The sequence below is a fragment of the Calonectris borealis genome, chromosome 2 (assembly GCF_964195595.1).
Source record: "Calonectris borealis chromosome 2, bCalBor7.hap1.2, whole genome shotgun sequence".
Lineage (NCBI taxonomy): Eukaryota > Metazoa > Chordata > Aves > Procellariiformes > Procellariidae > Calonectris > Calonectris borealis.
The window spans coordinates 5,197,524-5,215,982 of NC_134313.1; the positions used below are offsets into that span (position 1 = coordinate 5,197,524).

General features: G+C 38.0%; 1 protein-coding gene across 6 annotated transcripts in view; it reads left to right on the forward strand.

Moving 5' to 3' along the window:
* The window catches only part of PTK2 (protein tyrosine kinase 2), a 229,416-nt gene that overhangs the window by 171,213 nt on the left and 39,744 nt on the right, over positions 1-18,459 (forward strand). For 4 of the 6 annotated variants that reach the window (XM_075141090.1, XM_075141085.1, XM_075141086.1 and 1 more), the window contains 5 exons: positions 3,569-3,625; positions 6,143-6,240; positions 8,287-8,371; positions 16,089-16,189; positions 17,478-17,593. In XM_075141090.1, coding sequence (XP_074997191.1) covers positions 3,569-3,625; positions 6,143-6,240; positions 8,287-8,371; positions 16,089-16,189; positions 17,478-17,593 — 457 coding nt within the window. Of the gene's footprint in view, positions 1-3,568; positions 3,626-5,064; positions 5,086-6,142; positions 6,241-8,286; positions 8,372-16,088; positions 16,190-17,477; positions 17,594-18,459 lie in introns of all 6 variants that reach the window. The other 2 variants (XM_075141088.1, XM_075141084.1) reach the window with 1 other exon arrangement.

Here is an 18,459-nt window from a genome sequence, read left to right on the forward strand (position 1 = left end):
CACAGAATTTTTTTGGTCAGTGGGTGAGATCAATGGATGTAACATGTGAAAAGTGAGTCTACTAAGTGATGCTTTAAAGGCATGGTAGCATCAAAGTGCTCTGTAGTCCACTACTGCTCCTTGCATAAAAAGAAGCTGTACAGGATAGATTAATGTAGATTGAATACATGAAATATTAATCAGGTTTCAGCTACTCAAACTGCTAATTTTAGACAGATTTTAATGTTTTTCTTCAAAACGTCAAAACTTATTACAAAATATTTAACTTTTCCAGACTTTGTAAGTCTTTTTTGCTAGAAAATATTGACTTGCTATCCTCTGAAAACAAGTTGGATTTTGGTTTTGTTTTTTTAAAGAGATTTTTAGCTATTTTTCTAAAGCATTCCATCTGATATTGGGAAGAAAATCAAACACCTACTACTGATAGTGTATCTTTATCCTTATAAGTAGGAGTACTAAAAGGGCATAAAAAGCAGTATGCAAAGGAAGGCGATAAGAAGAAATAGAAATAACGTCTTGTGGCCTTGCTCAGTAAAATGTAAAGGGGTGTATAACTTTTCATTTCCTTTCTCTCCTTCAGATATAAATCAAAGATAATACTATCCCAATTTTCTTTCTTTTCTTAAGCATCAAAAACTCAAAGGACATTTTTTCTGTCCTAAATTCAGAAATTGTATTTCACATACTAACCCTATATAGCTTTTTATTGGTGCTTATCTTCTTTTATAAATTACGGGCTCTGATAAATGGGAAAAAATAATGAAAAGGGAAATTACAAACGGGTGGATCATGGATTAGATCATGGATTAGCTATTATGGATTTAATATCCTAGGATGTTTTTTCCTACTGTTTAATAAATTATTCAGATTTAGTAAAGCTTAAATTGGCTCATTCACCTGTACCACCAACACTGTATCTTTGTCCAAAAGCAACCTATTCGTTTTTCCATCTAGAAGAATCTGGGGTTGACCAACATGTTCAGTGCTGGTTTTAAAACGTGTGAGAGAGCAGCCGTAATGAGCCCTATTTTTAAATCTTAGTTTTTCTAGACTTATGAAGGGCCTCGAAGATAGGACATCTCCTGGAGTCGCTGCTCTGTTGTGAGTGTTTAGCTCTTGAGACTGCTATAGCACATCGTTCTTCGTAAAGCAGTCTGGAGAGCCTTGCCCAGCTGAGTTTTGCTTTAGACTCCACGTGGGTTCTGGAATATCTCTTAGCAGACATAGTCACAGTCATAGCAGACTTGGTAATAGTCTCATACTATATGACTCTAATTGTGGGGTAAAGACTACATGTGAGAGAGGTCAGTTATCTTTGTTGCAGAACACTTTGAGCACGACTGTTAATGCCTTGATTGAATTTTCCTCTAATTCCCAGAAACAATGCCAGACATGTATAGGAATTATTTTCTGAATTCTTATTATATATTCCTTTCCAGAGTGTTAAATGTGTAACAAAAATACTTGTTTAGTTAATTGCATTCATTAATTTATTTGGATTGGCTACTGAAGACCCTTTTAGTTTCAGGATGGTTTTAGGCAATGTATCAAAACATGTAAAGTGCTCTGCGGTGTTCTGATAATGCTTTTATTATGAATTAACTTCATTAGTTTAAAATAGAGAGATGAACAAGCCAAGCCATTTATCACATTTTGAAAGCACTGTTCCATAATCTAGTGTGACAAATGTTTTAGTTTTTTAAAGACCAGTGTGGCACCAGTTCTAGTTTCCAAACTTAAATTCTTCTCAAATATGTTTGTAATATCTTTCATTCGGTCCTTTTTTTTTTTTTTACATAGATTAAGAACTTTCTGGTATCCTTAAATATTAGCCTGTAACAATAGTTGATATATATCACACTTAACAAAAGTTAGAAACATCTTACCACAATAGTACAAGGAAGCAGAGTGATTTATCTCCATCACATTGGTGTCACACTAATGATTTCTTTCAAATGGATGCTTATTTTTTAGATCAAACTGGGGCTTATTTTCTACAAAAAAATTAATTTATGATGTAGGGAGGAAAAAATGTACCAAGAAAGAGCTTAGTGTCTCTGGAGTATGCTGCCTGTTTAGAATTGTGCACTGTCTTTATAATTAATTGAATTTTCATTAGGTGACTCTGTTATGCTGTGTCCTAAATAGAAATTGCCTAGCAAAAACTTAAATGGCATAGAATTTCCTGATTCTGTTTTTACAAGACACAGTATATTTGTACAGGAGTTCGAAAGAAAAGTAGATCTAATTTTATTTAAGTAGTACAAAGTTAGGATCATAAAACTACATTTACTCACTGAAGTGTGTTGAACTTCAAAGGTTATAGGCAACCTGTAGTTTCCTAATTGTTGAGTATTCAGTTTGTATGAAAATTAAGCCTCTTGTTTATGTATGTGTATGATATTTATGAGCCTTGCTCTGGTTTCAGAGTTGGCTTAAGTTGGTTGAACTGAGGGCTGCTGCCAAAAGGGATCATCCCATCCTTCTTTCCAGTCTCACTGTGGCTTTGTCCCATTCACCATTCAGAAACCATACCTCTAGAAATGATGCCAGGGAGTTGTAGGGATATACATATGCTCCAGGGCAGATGGGGAAAAAGGGGGAGTAAATCATGCCTTTCAGAGGAGATCAAATATGTGATTACCTGAAACCAAGCATGAAAACTGCATACTGGATTTGAAATTATTCAATTCTGAGAACCTCTCTATGCATTTAAAGTTGGTGAGTAGAATTTAACAGTCTTGCAGTGAAAAATTATCTCACTGTTGTGGACTGGTCTTGTAACTCCCCAAAGAATTTATCTGACCTTTAGGAAATTACCTACGCACACTGGAAGTTCTTTAGAGCAAGAGAAGGATCTTTTGATATGACTTGACGCCATTTAAAGCATTTTGAGAACAGATGATGTAAAAGTTGTAAGTTTTAAACAGAGGAAGAAATACAATATCATTTTTCAGAAAATTTTGAGAATTGGTTGTTTTCAAACTCTGTCCATGAGAGGAAAATTGAGACTAATGCAAGGAAAATGGGTGTAAGGCAAGAATGTGACTTAAAAGATCTTTATGCTCTAGAAGACTATGGAAAATAACTCACCTTGCCACACTGACAGTAGGTAGATGCTGCCCTGGAACATCTTTACTGTCTGTTCTGCCTGTTTGACATAAAAAACTAGCAAACTGTTATTCACAGTTTATTGAAAGTAAAGCAGTTTAATCCATTAATAATGTTTTCTCCTTACTGCAGTGGAATTTGCTGTTAAAAAGATTTTCTTTTTAAGTCAACAGTTTAGATGGGTTTCAATTACAGAACTTGAACTTTTTTGAATACAAATGAATCTTCCTTTTATTCCTTGTTGAATGCATCTATGTGACGTAGTATAATTGGCACTGAGGTCATTATCATACCATAAATTATGCATGAGCAAGTTTTATTCATGCTGTTGTAAATGCGTCCCAGCAATGCTGAAGTTGGGGCATGTGACATATCAGCTTTGATAAATTGGAGATATTGTTCTGGAGAATTGTTTTCATCTGCTTTTCCCGAAACTCTTCAATTCCTCCCTTTACAGAGACAGATGACTATGCAGAGATTATAGATGAAGAAGATACTTATACAATGCCATCAAGTAAGTATGGTAGTTAACTTGGGAACTTTTCTATCCGAAAGCTTCTTTGGTTTAGCAGGGACTGAATCTTATATTTCAGCCCTAAGTAATATGTGTGCAAACAAAATATTCTTCATGATGTTTTGAAAAATCATAGATTCAGTGTTTTTCAAGTTCAAGTTTTGAAGCAAATAAAACCAAATTCTATTTTGCTGCTATCAGTGACTTCACAGTGAAGTTCCTTTTATGTCTCAAAATGTAGATTTTTTTTGATTGTAATGCTGAACAAAACACTTAAAGAAAGAATGGATAAGATTTCTGTGATAAGAACAAACAATTTGGAAAGCTTCTGTGTGTTGCTGTCTAACTGTATCTCACCCTTGCTCTATGACAGACTTGCTGCTCTTGAATTCCATGATAGAGGAAAGTCATCTGTACCACATGCAATTTTGTTAAAGATGAAAGACTTTAGAAACAAAAATAAAAATTCAAAGTTCTTCTGAGTCTTCATCTTTGAAGTAAAAAAAAAGATCATTAGCCACCACAAGGATTTTGTCTCATGGCATGTTTGAATTATATAATATAATCTTAAACTGTCAAGGCTAACTAACTAATGTGAAAGTCTAGTATTCTGATTTTAAAAGTTATGTCTGTAAAATTACAGTTGTATTTTGCCAACCAAGGATTTATCTAGAAGTAGACAATCTGTTGATACGTACAAAAACATCAGGTTTGGTTAGTGTAAGAGGGGAGGATTTTCCTAAACTGGTACCATGTTCTGCTGAAGAACTGTGAATGTCAGGATTTCTAGAGTTCACCATGTCGCAGGAATGTTTCATGATCACTTCAGTGTTTAAAACATAGTTTCCACTACTGTGGAAAATATTTGAAAAACAAGAATATATGTTTTGAAAAACATATATATTTGAACATAAATATTTGAAAAGCAAGAATATATGTTTTCCAGAAATAAACAATGTGTTTTGAATGTCTTGCAGTAACTCACTACATGATTCTACTAAATAATTGCAGGATCAAAAAGTACTGTGATAAATTATATCCTTTATTTTTTGGTAACATATTAACATTGTGGGATTCCCCACCCCCCACCCCAATCTTTTCATTTAAATTCTCATGGAAGTAATTACTTATGGGCCCAGCCCTGGATTATGCTGGACGTTTAAGTATGCCTTCAATTCAAAGCCCATGAGATGGGCTGTTGAAGTGAAATTCATTAAGTGCTTTGCTGGATTGAAGTAGGCTCAAGTGTTCAGCTCTCAAAGGACGGTGTCAGTAAAGATCACAAGAACAGACCTGTGACTTCTGCTAATGTAAACTTAAAATTGCATCAGTATATTTCTCCATTTTTTAAATCAATGTTAAAAAATGTTTGTCCTTGTCTTGATTTTAAGAAGCTATATCTAAGTAAGCATTTGATTTTTCTCTTAATTGCACTGCAGAAAGCTATGGAATAGATGAAGGTAACAGGAGACCCTTTACCCATCCCTGTATGCTTGCGATTTGGAATGATGTGGAATTTTTAAGTTTACTATTCACTTTCATTTAATAAACATTATTTATTTATAGTTAAACCAGTTAGCTTCGGGATTTTAAAGAGGAAAATGCAGTACTTAAAAAAAGAAGTGAAAAAGGCACTTATCACTTTGTTATCCGGGTCATGATGACATTATTTCTGTAGTGTTAATGAAGTCAAAATCATCAGTCATGAAGTCCTAAGCTGTTTGATTATATTTTTTTCCTCTGAATAATACAAATAGAGGTGAAAACATATACTGTACATGCTTTTCTGCTATTCCTGAAATATTTTTCCATGTCTGCTAGAAATGAAATTGCAAATGAAGTAATTCAATTGCAATTGATTAAATGTTTTGCTGAAGTACTGAGCCATTTTTAGCAGTAAATTCTCAATCTATTAAACAACCAACTTAACAAAATTGCATAAGTCCACAAAACATATCAATTTTACTTCAATTACACACTGATAGAGGTGTAGTGCACTCAAAATTTTGCTCTTTCATTTTATCTTTATTTGCTATGTCCTTGTTTCTGTATTGTTTCTTGCAGTTACCTCTTTAAAAAGTCTCTGGGCTCATTTGATGGTTCCAAACTCTAAAATACCGCATAGTGGAGTTCTCTTAAACATATAAAGGGATGTGTGCTAAGGCTGTTTTTAATATCATCAGTATTGCCCTGGGCTATTTGTGTTCTTTGTCTTTTACTAGCTATAATTAAGAAGGATTCAATTATGTCTATTGCATTGAAATAAATAATGCATAATAGTTAATTTAGCAAATTAGATTTCACAATTCCTTTTTCATTGCTTTGATTCAAACATTTGTTTAAGAGGTTTCCACTGTGTGTATACAGCATTTCTATAGGTTGGTGTGCAGCAAATGTTAATCTTAGCTATTCATATGTGAGACATTTGAGTGACTTACTTTGAGTTTCGTATCTTGTGGATTATTTCTTTGCCCTTCATTGGAAATTTGATATTTTAAGTGCATTATATTCTTATAGCCAGAGATTATGAAATTCAAAGGGAGAGAATTGAACTGGGGCGCTGCATTGGTGAAGGACAGTTTGGAGATGTACACCAAGGAGTTTATATGAGTCCGGTAAGCGTCACTTCTGAAATAAAAATAAACAAACACTAAAACCTTTCTAGTTAAAAAAATAAAATAAAAAATAAATGTATTCCTTAGATGCCTTGGTCTGAGTCTTCCGGAACAAATAAAAATTTACTTTTAAATTTATTTTTCAGAATAATCAGCATGTAGAGAATATTTCCAATGTTTCAGATAAGTAGAAAACTAGCTCCAGAGTAGTTTTTCTGCTCCTATATTCCCATTTTTTTATAGATTAGAAAAGGAATCAAAAGAGCCAAGTAAATTATTTGGGACCGTACTAAAGCCAGTCGCTGAGTCAGAATTAGAAGTCATTGCTTTTAACCACAACTATACACTTTCTTCTTTATTTTGAGTGTGTTCAACCATAGTAAGCACACGTCCCTTTGGCCATACTCCTCTATTCAGCGTTCAGTGCTTTAGAATCTTTTCCAAAGTTTAAAACAGTATTTATGGGTGTTCAGCTTGACTTCGGTTTAGGTTCAGCGTTCCGTGCAGAAGCTGCTAACTGTGTCAGGATAAGCTAATCTAACTTCTGTGCTGAAATACAGAGAAGAAATTTTAGTCTGTTATGCTGGAAGGGCAGTAGCCTACAGCAGAAGGACAATAATGTCCCAGGAGAGGGACTGGTCTGGCTGGTCTCCAGAGGTCTCATCCAGTGCTGATTATTGAATCCTGATTTCAGACGGGAATAGAATCATCTTAATTTACCACCAGTTTTTCAGTCAGTTTAGGCATGTTTAGGTATGACACAAGATTTTAATCAATGTTTTCCTGCAAAGTCAACTTGAAGAGCTATGTTGTGAGTAACTTAGAAAATAGACATTTAAGCCTGAAAAGTATAAATATTATTCTAATTCTGATAATGTTTGTGTGTAAAATTAGATTTAAAATAGAGCAAGCATGAGCAGACATAGAACATAACTTTGTGAATCTTCAGCTCTCACTGGCCTTAAAAACTAGGTGAGGACATATATCAACCCTGTAGCCTTTTGGGGAAAGGTTCATTTGTAATCTTCCCATTAAACGATGCACAATTCCCAATTTCCCAGTTGTAAGGAAGGCATACTAGTCCTTGAGCAGGCCTATACCTAATGTAGAAGCTTAATTTTAAAACACTTAAGCGTCTTCCAACCCATTAAGAACTTGTATGAGTGACATATGAGCACTGCATATTACCGTGGGGTTACACTGTGTTGTAAAAATACCATTTTCTAAGTAAGTTGTGGCATTTTGAATACTAGTGAAGCTTGAACACCTAAAGCTTCTTCTCAGGAGAAAAACGCTTGCAGCTTCTCTGTGCTGTCTGTAATTTATGGAAAGGGTATTTGTAAAACACACCAAAGCAAGAGAAGATGAAAGACGCTGCCTGAACCAAGAGGCCTCCTTTGGACTGTCTCGGTGCTTCTTATTTTTCAGTATTCAGAGGATAAGCAATCAGATGGTAAAATCTGTTTCTGATTTTGAATACATGTGTTCTCTTTAACTCAGTTTTAAGCCCTTGATATAACTGATTGTGAAGCTAATATGTAAAATCTTTGTTTTACTTTCCTTTGTAGTTTGAGTTCAAAATTATAGCCAGTCTTTGCTCTGCAAGAGCCACAAAAAGTTCTTTATTTGGCTTTCCAGGTTGCTTGCTTGCATAAGCCAAGTATGTTTTTTAGGCATATATCTACTTGATTTCTCTGCTTTTGCTAAATACTGTCAAGAGTTTACCATCCTCAATAACGCAAAAAGTTTACAGTACTATTCAGTTAAACTTACTATCGTTTGTCATAATTTTTGTAAAATTTAACATAGTTTAAAACAGATTAAATATTTCCTAGGCACATTAGATGTTAATGTTGTACACTGGGTGTCTTGACTATAATAATATTTTAATATTGAAGCTTTCAAAATGTAATTTCTTAACCAAAGATATTTTTGTTAATTGTAATTTTCTCTAAAGCAGTTTTGCTAGAATTTTAAAGGACTTAGCTTTTGGTGGGCTGTATTTGGTGGGCAGTATTTCAGTTATTTCTCAATAATGTCTTTCAGGAAAATCCAGCTATGGCTGTTGCAATCAAAACATGTAAAAACTGTACCTCAGACAGCGTTAGAGAAAAATTCTTACAAGAAGCCTGTGAGTATTAAAATACTTCTTTTGGGGTAGCTTCTGTAACTGGTTCTTGCAAAGACTGCAGCCATCTGTGCCAGAAACTTCTGATACTAATGTTAAATCTTCTATTAATATATAGCATGACCTTTTCCTCTCCTGCAATATGTGCCAGGAAGACTGCTTTACATCCTTGTATTGCCAATGTATATAATTATATATTATAAATATATTTCAATATTATATATTGATTTTCTAAATTGAACACTTATGTCTGACTCCTGTAAGGCTTCAGAACCAGTTTTGGAATATTAGAGATCTGATCCTCTTTTTCCTTCTTTCTCCTTAATGAATTTAAAAAAACACAGCACTTGTTTCAGTGTATTACTTCAGAAGGTCAGGTGGTTGTTAACAAAGTTGCTAAAAATGTTATGTCGAAGAGAGATCTGTTTTGAAAATTCAGAATTAAAAATTATGATGGAATAAACCAATTTTCTAAATAATTGCCCACAAATATTGCATTCCCCAAATAGTACATTTCATTCATGGAGGAAGGCTTTTTGTTGAGATGAATACAGAAAACTTCTATAAGAATGTTGCAGTTACTGATTTCTCTGCTGTTTGGTTTTGTAAGAAAATTAAGATATGAGACTTAGGCCTGAATTTTTGCCTATTATCCTCCGCTATTGTATATCTCTAAATCTCATAAAGGTATTGTATTATATCAATAAATTATTAGGTTATGGCCAGATGTTACAGTATACTTTTATTCACTATTCCTTTGTTCAAGGATTTTTTGCTAATTGTTCAGAAAATGTGTGTTCATAGCTAATGGCTTCTTATTTTTGGATGTCAGATTTTTCTTAAATTACTGTAATTTTTTCCATTACATTTCTACCTGTTGGAAAAGTAAATACTATTGCTTATAGTAATAACTTAGCAGTCAAAGGTAGGCTGCTGTCTCTTAACAATGTAGAAAATAATTGCTCATTGAATGCTCCTTATTATGCTTTGAGGTTGACAGATTAGGAAATGCCAACGTAGTAGACAGATAAATAGTGCTTTTCAATTTTGATTTAGTAGTTTTGCCATTTCTTCTTTCTTTTTTTTTATTTTAATTCTCATCTGTTACCTTTCTCTTGTTTGCGTTCAGATTGCAAATGCTCTCAGAAGATACTGCCTCCTAGTTTTTAAGAGCACTCTTCAAAAGGTCCAAATCCAACATCTGGAGGGGCAGAATTGGTTATTTCACTGAATTAAGACATTTATTTCCTAATATGTTATTTTAATAGTAGGAATATTAAAATATTTTAGGGTTTTAGTTGTTTGCTTGTGGAGGAGTTTTCAATGCTGAAAAGGTTTAGTGTTGATTCTTGCAAGGAGGAACACCTCAGTATAAAAAATAGATGAAAGAAAACCTTTTATAAGCAGCATCTGTCTCTTCATTCCTGTCGGCTTTTGCATAGCAGTGTATTAATGCATTTGTATATGCTAAAATACAAACCACCTGGTTTGGGGAGATTTTTATTGATCTTCCACTGGCTTTGGTAAATTGCTCCTTTCTACAAGTAGTTCATTCCTGTAGAAGCTGGATGGCAAAATGATGTAATAACTCTATTACCTTTCTGAATTTGTGAGCTTGTCAGCTAACGTGATTGAATTAATCTCTGGGAAGTACTTTCCAACAATGGAGTTTTTATGTTTAAAACTGGTAAGACCGTATGATATAAAACTATTCGTGCTAATTGCCTTTCCATTGCTTTGATAATTAAAAGTGTATTCCTGCTTCATTTTTACATCAATGAAGAAACATTTCCATGTTGTAAGATTGTAGATTGCATTGAGTTAGATTAGCACAAGAGAACCCTAAAGCTAAATAATTGGGGTTTGTTTGGAATATACACTTTGTTTACCAAGATTTTAATACTAACATTGGGTTTAGATAAATAGTTTAGCAATGCATACTTTTTCGAGGTGTCAGAAATAGCTTCCCTCTCTGGAATTCTGTTTACTTCAAAGGGGGAGAGGGGAATTGAATGATTTAGGAATCTAGCTTCAAGTCTGTGTAGTATTTTAGCAGTTATTACTGCCCATTTGACATTTCACCACATTATTTATTCCTTTTTATTAATGCGTTAAGCTATGTCATTGATAGGGATGTTTGTTTTACTGATTTTTTTTCTGTATTATTCATAACGCATAAATATTTTAAAGAATATGTTATATTAAGTTTGCCCATATAAGTTTCTTTGCAGGAAAATACATTATTGAACCATTATACATTAGGTCTTATAAACATCATTGTCCAATGATTTTTCTTGGAGTTTGTGGTGTTGCAAGATGTGTTGATTATATGGCTTCTGTGTACCAGTGGACAGCAGTAGAATTCAGAGCTCATCAGAACAGAAATCCAAAAACAGCTGCTGGTTTTAGCTTGTAATTAATTAAAAGCCAAAAGATAGCGTTTTTTATTCTTACCCAGTTTTAGGTGAACTGAAGCAGACATTCCGGTTTGATAATTACCATACATTTCTGTTGACACTACAAACTGTAAATGTAAAAGAGATACTACTTCAAGATTAAATTAAGGATATTTGCCAAGATTAAATTAAGGATGTTTGTCATGCGTACGTTGGACAAGAAAAACTTAATCAGAGGACTGATGTTTCATTTAACCTACCAAATACACCTCCCCAAAACATTAATAAGCATTGAGTGAGTCGCCGAGGCGAGCAGCTCCAGTGCCGGCACGATCGGCAGCGGAGCACTCTAGCGTGGTGCACAGGGGGGTTTCCTGAACCGGGGGAACCTCAGGGGAGCTGAGAGACCCGCTGGGAACCCGCAGCTCGCACCACAGCGGCTGCGGAGACCTGGGCGGGGCCAGGAGCAACGGCGGGAGGTTTAAACGCGGTGTAACTGCCATTAGCCCTCAGTCGCCAAGGTGAGCAGCTTCGTGCCGACACATTCCACAGCGGGGCGGAGGGTCACGATGTACAGGGGGGTTTCCTCAAACAGGGCAATGCCAGGGTCATGGAGGGAGCCACCAGGAGCTAGCAGCTGTCACGAGAGCAGCTGACGAGGCTTGGGCGGGGCCAGGAGCAACCTCGGCCAACCCCCGCATCTGTAAAAGGCAGCCCCCAGGGAGCACTATGACCAGGGGCAAACAGGGCGTGGCGCGCGAGTTTGCATGGGAGGGTGCACAGGGAGGGTGGCCTCCGACAAACGGGCTGTTTTCTTCTGTGAGCCAGACAGAGGTAGCGAACAAAATGGTTTCCACCCGCTGCAACTGCAAATCTGTGACTGAAACCCAGGTGGAAGTGGTAAAAACTCCCTATGTGGACACCTACCCAGACTGACCCCCCAAGAACTGAAAGAGCTGCCCAGACCCAAGTTGCATGGAACTCCAGAACCTGGAAGTCCCCCTAAGGTCCAAAGGCAGAGGTGGATGTCATGGGTGCAGGCGAGCCCAGCTGGAGGAACTCTTCAAGCAAGTGGCCATGTCACAAGAGGAGCTTAACAGGCAGCGCAGTATCCGGACATCAGAGCAAGAGATCGATGTGTGGTATTGTGCACTGTCACAAGCTGAGCGACAGCCCTGCCTTCAGACTTTGCAAGGGGAAGGTAAGCTTCTTTTCAACCCTGAGGTGACAGACTGAACCAACTCACGAGACAAAGGAGACTGGACGCTCATCTCTGCTTGGGGCAGGAGGAGGAATATTCCCTTTCCCCCTGAAGTGCCCCTACGTAACAGGTACGATGCCCTGGGGCTGGAGAATGAAGAGAGAGTAACGGGCAAGACTCAGGGAAGGCCAACTGTGCAAAGTTGGTCCAACCACCCCCCTGCATTAGAACCGGTGCCAGCAGAAAAGTAGGTAGGGTTTTAGTAATTGGAGACTCCTTGCTGAGAGGCACCAAAGTGCTCATTTGTTGTCCAGACAGTATCTCTAGAAAAGATTGCTGCCTGCTGAGAGCTCGCATCCATGATGGTCATAGAGAGGCTGCTGAGCCTGGTAAAGCCTGTGGACTATCACCCATTCCTACATTCCAAGTAGGGTCAAATGATGCTGCAACGAGGCAAATCAGAAATAATCAAAAGAGACTTTATGTCCCTCGAAACAATGTTAAAGGGATCGGGAGCGCAGGTGGTGTTCTTCTCTATCCTCCCAGTTGGAGAAGGGGATTCGAGACAAATTGAACAGATGAATGACTGGCTGCATAGTTGGTGCCATGCTCAAGGTCTTGGCTTCTACGATCTTGGACATACCTTTGAGAAATCAGGCCTGTTGACAGCTGACAGGGCTCAAGTGACCAAGTGGGCAAGAGTGTCCTGACCAATAAGCTGGCTGGACTTACAAACAGAGCTTCAAACTAGATTTAGTGGTAGAAGGGGATGGTGTTCTAAGCACTCAAGAAGAACCAGGGGCTGCTGAAGCATAAGGAAGTAACAGGGACACACGTGTGAATTGCCTCAAGGGAATTAGGGCGAGCTCCTCTAAAAAGGAGATGTGGCCCGTAGCCCAGCTGAAGTGCCTCTATACCAATGCACGCAGCATGGGAAACAAACGGGAGGAGCTGGTAGCCACTGCCCAGATGGAAAACTACGACCTGATTGCTATCACAGAAACTTGGTGGGATGAATCGCACAGTTGGAGTGCTGTGATTAACAGCTATAAACTATTCAGAAGGGACAGGCAAGGAAGGAGAGGTGAGGGAGTTGCCCTCTATGCCAAAAACTGGTTGATTGCACAGAGCTATCTTTGAAGAACAGAAAATGCGCAGGTTGAGAACTTATGGCCGAAAATTGGAGACCCAGCCAACAAAGGAAACTTTGTGGTTGGTGTCTACTACAGGTCACTCAATCAAGAAGAGAAGGTTGATGACTCGCAGGTCCTGTTCCTATAGGGGACTTCAACCACCCAGACATCTGCTGGAAAAGAGGCACAGTGAACTGCAAGCAGTCCGGGAAACTACTGGAGTGCGTTGAGGACAACTTCCTAGTACAGATGATGGAGAGTCCGAGCAGAGGAGAGGCACTGCTGGACCTATTGGTCACTAATGCAGAAGAACTTAATGGAGAGGTCAAGATTGGAGATAGCCTCGTCTGCAGTGATCATGCCCTGGTGGAATTCTCAATCTTGAGAATGGGTAAAAAGTAGAGTCAAGGACACTAAACCTCAGAAAGGCAAACTTTCGGCTGTTTAGGGCACTACTGCATGGCATCCCTTGGGAAACTGCCCTCAGAGGCGAAGGAACGCACGAGAGCTGAGAGATATTTAAAGACATTTTTCTTAGGGCGCAAGAGCTCGCAATCCCAATGTGCAAGAAGTCAGGCAGGGGAGGCAGGAGGCCAGCTTGGCTAAGTCAAAACCTCTTAGCCAAACTAAAACACAAAACCAAAATGCATAGGCAGTGAAGGCGGGGAGATTATAGGGATATGGCATGGCCTGAGAGTGCAGGGTGAGGATCAGGAAAGCCAAGGCACAGCTGGAGCTGAACTTGACTAGGGACGTGAAAAATAACAAAAAGGATTTCTTCAGGTACGTAGGACAAAAAAGGAAGATGAAAGAAACTGTACTCCTCGATGACCAAAACGGGAGACCTGGCTACAACCAACATGAGAAGGCTGAGGTACTGAACAACTTTTTTGTCTCAGTCTTCAGCAGCAAGTGCTCTAGCCACACTGCCCAATTCACAGAATCCAAAGGCAGGGACTGGGAGAATTAAGTATTGCCCACCGTAGGAGAAGATCAGGTTCGAGTGCACAAGTCCATGGGACCTGATGAGATACATCTGAGGGTCCTGAAGGAACTGGCAGATGAAGTTGCTAAGCCACTATCCATCATATTTGAAACGTCATGGCAGACTGGTAAAGTTCCCAGTGACTGGAAAAGGGGAAACATAATCCTCATTTTTAAAAAAGAGAAAAAAGGAAGACCCGGGGAATTACAGACTGGTCAGTCTCACCTCTGTGCCTGGCAAGATCATGGAGCAGGAACTATGCTAAGACGTGGAAAATGCTTCACAGAGGTGATTGGTGACGGCCAACATGGCTTCACTATGCACAAATCGTGCCTGATAAGTTTGGTGGCCTTCTACAACAGGGTAACAGTATTGGTGGATAAAGAAAGAGCGACTGATGTCATCTACCTAGACTTGCCAAAGCATTTGATACTGTCCTGCACAACATCTTTGTCTCTAAAATAGACATGGATTTGAAGGGTGCACCACTTGGTGGATAAGGAATTGGCTGGATGGTAGCACTCAAAGAGTTGCGGTCAACTGCTCAATGTCCAGGTGGAGAGCAGTAAAGGAGTGGTGTCCCTCAGGGGTCTGTATTGGGACTATAGAATCATAGAATCATTCAGGTTGGAAAAGACCCTTAAGATCATCAAGTCCAAGCATAAACATAACACTGCCAAGTCCACCACTAAATCATGTACCTAAGCACCACGTCTACACATCTTTTAAATACCTCCAGGGATGGTGACTCAACCACTTCCCTGGGCAGCCTGTTCCAAGGCTTGACCACTCTTTCAGTAAAGGAATTTTTCCTAATATCCAATCTAAACCTCCCGTGGTGCAACTTGAGGCAGTTTCCTCTCATCCTATCGCTTGTTACGTGGGAAAAGAGACCAACAATCACCTGAGGTGATTCTCCCTCTCTACTTGGCTCTCGTGAGACTCCACTTGGAGTACTGTGTTCAGCTCTGGGGCCCCCAGCAAAAGAAAGACATGGACCTGCTCAAGTGGGAGAGAAGGGCCACGAAGATGACTGGGGGCTGGAGCACCTCCCCTATGAGGACAGGCTGAGAAAGTTGGGGTTGTTTAGCCTAGAGAAGAGAAGGCTCCAGAGAGACCTTATAGCAGACTTCCAGTACTTAAAGGGGGCCTACAGGAAAGATGGGGAGGGACTCTTTATCAGGGAGTGTGGTGATACGACGAGGGGTAATGGTTTTAAACTGAAAGAGGGTAGATTTAGGTTAGGTATTAGGAAGCAATTCTTTACTGTGAGGGTGGTGAGACACTGGAAGAAGTTGCTCAGAGAAGTTGTGGATGCCCCCTCCCTGGAAGTGTTCAAGGCCAGGTTGGATGAGGCTTTGAGCAACCTGATTTAGTGGAAGGTGTCCCTGCCCATGGCAGGGAGGTTGGAACTAGATGATCTTTAAGATCCCTTCCAACCCAAAGCATTCTATGATTCTATGAAATTTATGTCTTATTGCATAAAATATATTGTGAATGCACTGCTGAGACTGAAAAGTTAATTAAGTCCATGGAAAATAAAATGAGATGTGAACGTAATCATTAAATGAGATTTTCGTCTATGTCATAAACCGACACACATTTTTTCCAGACATTGAATTATACGTGCTGTTTTTTCCTTCCTCCTCTTCCAGTAGAAAGGTACAGGTTAATTGGTCATGCACTGGATTAATAGGTCATTAGCTTAACTTCTGTTATGCTCAACCAGGGCAGAAGAGCCAGGGAGCCTGACTTGACTTGCACCTTCCACAGCAGTTTACTTTTTGTGAGTGGAGAATAGTACCACTAAAGCAAGCAGTGTTTCATACTGCCCGCAGCACATTAAATGACCAGCCATTGCTTGCAAGCAGTTGTTTCAAGTCCTGCAGAACTGTGATTATGTTTTCTGGTCATAGACTAAATGCTTCTTAACTGACTTTCTTATTTTTATTTTAAAAAAAAAATGATTTTATGTAACACACCAACTTGTTTCTTTTCCTTTTAGTAACAATGCGTCAGTTTGATCATCCTCACATTGTGAAGCTCATTGGAGTTATTACAGAAAACCCAGTTTGGATAATCATGGAGCTCTGTACACTTGGAGAGGTATGAAAAATCCTCATGCAACTTTTTAAAAGAGATCTTTTAGCTCACAGATCCCTTTACAAAAGACTGAAAAAATCACTTCTCGGTACTAATGCAAAGGCACTGTCCTCAAACATGATATCATACTTGTTTGCAGAGTTATGGACTCAGAAACAGGAGTGGCAGAATTTGACCTAACTCCTCCACTGAGGGAACTGCATCAGCTCATACCAAAGTGATTTAGTCACAGTTTTCAGAGAACTTCAATTGCTGTTCCAGAGTGAGAGCATGACCTGTGTCAAGATGATGATAATGCAATACCATTTAAACAGCATTTGCAAACATACCTTCTAGAAGTGAAATTACGTGGTACTTCTTTTATTCTTCCTGAGTAATACTGCGTTTTCCCTTGGAACGCTGAATTTCTTAGGGTTTTTTTCTGTACAGTCTCTGCAGCAGAGACCCTAGATAGACTTTCCTCATTATTACATCTTTTGGATGAATAGCTTAAACAAAACTAGATCTCAGTTTTTATAATCGATTTGTTCTCTTTGAGCTTCGTGTTTCTGAAAATGTGAGCTGAAGTGATATTTCATACTGCATTGTAAGATAGTCATTGTAATTATCAAACTGCAATATGTTGTCCAAGAAAAAAAAAAGGCAGAAAAAGCTGTAGTGGAGAAGTAACTTTCTGTCAAAAAATGACAGATTTCCTTTCCAGTGCCTAAATCACTTTTCAAAGCCTTGTTTTAATTTATAAGGAGACTCTAGTGCCACCTTCCATTAGGTCTGAAGTGCCTTATACTAGGAATATAGCTTATGAAAATTGTGCATTGATATTTGCTACTCTGAGCTAAATCCAGTTGTTTTAGCAAATGTAGATTAAAATTAATGCTTCCAAAACAATACTGATCTAATCAGTGTTTGGATTGGCATGTACTGTTTTATTCTGAAATTATTTAGGCCAAAAATGTGCGCGCTTCTCAAGGGGAGAATGCATAAAAAGTCCAGGAGTGCTTTACTCTGGAACAGCTGCAGCATATGCTCTCAGTCTTCAAAAGGAGCCTGAAAGGAATGCACAAAATTTATTTTTTGTTTGGCTAACAGTTTTCATGTAAAAAAACCTGCTTGAAATTAACCCAGAGTCAAATTTCTTCATGGCAAGTGATTTTCCTTTCTCATCCAGTCGTAAGAGAAAGCACGCTCATGGATTCTCATGTAAACTTCACAATTTGAGATATGCCGTGTTCAAATTTGTTATTTTTTTGTCCTAACTTCGTTCTTTTTTTCTCCTTCTTTGTGCAAAAAGTTGAGATCGTTTTTGCAAGTAAGAAAATACAGCTTGGATCTGGCCTCTCTGATACTCTACGCTTACCAGCTTAGTACAGCACTTGCCTACTTAGAGAGCAAAAGATTTGTACATAGGTAAGATTTTATACATATATATGTGTTCGTGTCTACTTTTATATGTAACTACTTGAAATTTTAAGGAATACGAGGTGTCCTAGATTACCAGATTTTTGACTGGCAGTATTCTGGCTATTAGGTACACTTGCTTAAGTGAAGACAGAAAGCTTATAACACATAGTTGGATTCTCTGAAGCCTTCCTTTTGTGTTTCTTTTTCTTGACTTACGATGAATGTGTTGCAGCAATACTTTGAAACTCCTAAAATCCACTTACCTGTTTTATGTCAGTCTCCGTATTAGCATGTCATTTTTTTCAGACGCTGCCACCAAAATTACACCCTTTTCAAGAGTGACACCTGCTGGCTCATTCCGAGATTGACTCGGAGATGGTGCTGGATTTTAATCAGAATAGATTTCAGCTGGGTTGTTGCTTTGTGGTTGCAGTATTTTTTAAAGCAGTAATCTTCCAAATACAGAAAAGCAAAACAAGGGGCAGCTGGCTTCTTAAGTAAAGAATAGGGAAAACAAAATATTTATAAAATACAAGTACTTGCTTAACCAGAAAGTGAACCTAAATTTCTTTCTAGGTGTGTTTTGAATTTTATTCCCTTGAATTTGAACATGAGCCTTCTAGAGAGAAGAGACTGGCTTTAGCCTCTTGCTGTATGCAATTAAAAGTTCACAGCACTCCAATTATCATGTATGATTTCATTTTGAACTTGAGCGTTTTATTTGTGTTTAAATACTTACATTCAAATTCTATATATGTGTTATATATATTGTACATAGAAACATGTATATGTAAGTATTAGGTATGTATACATAGATATGTATACATATATAAAAACATTGTAAATAACAGAGCCTTACGATTGTTACAGAT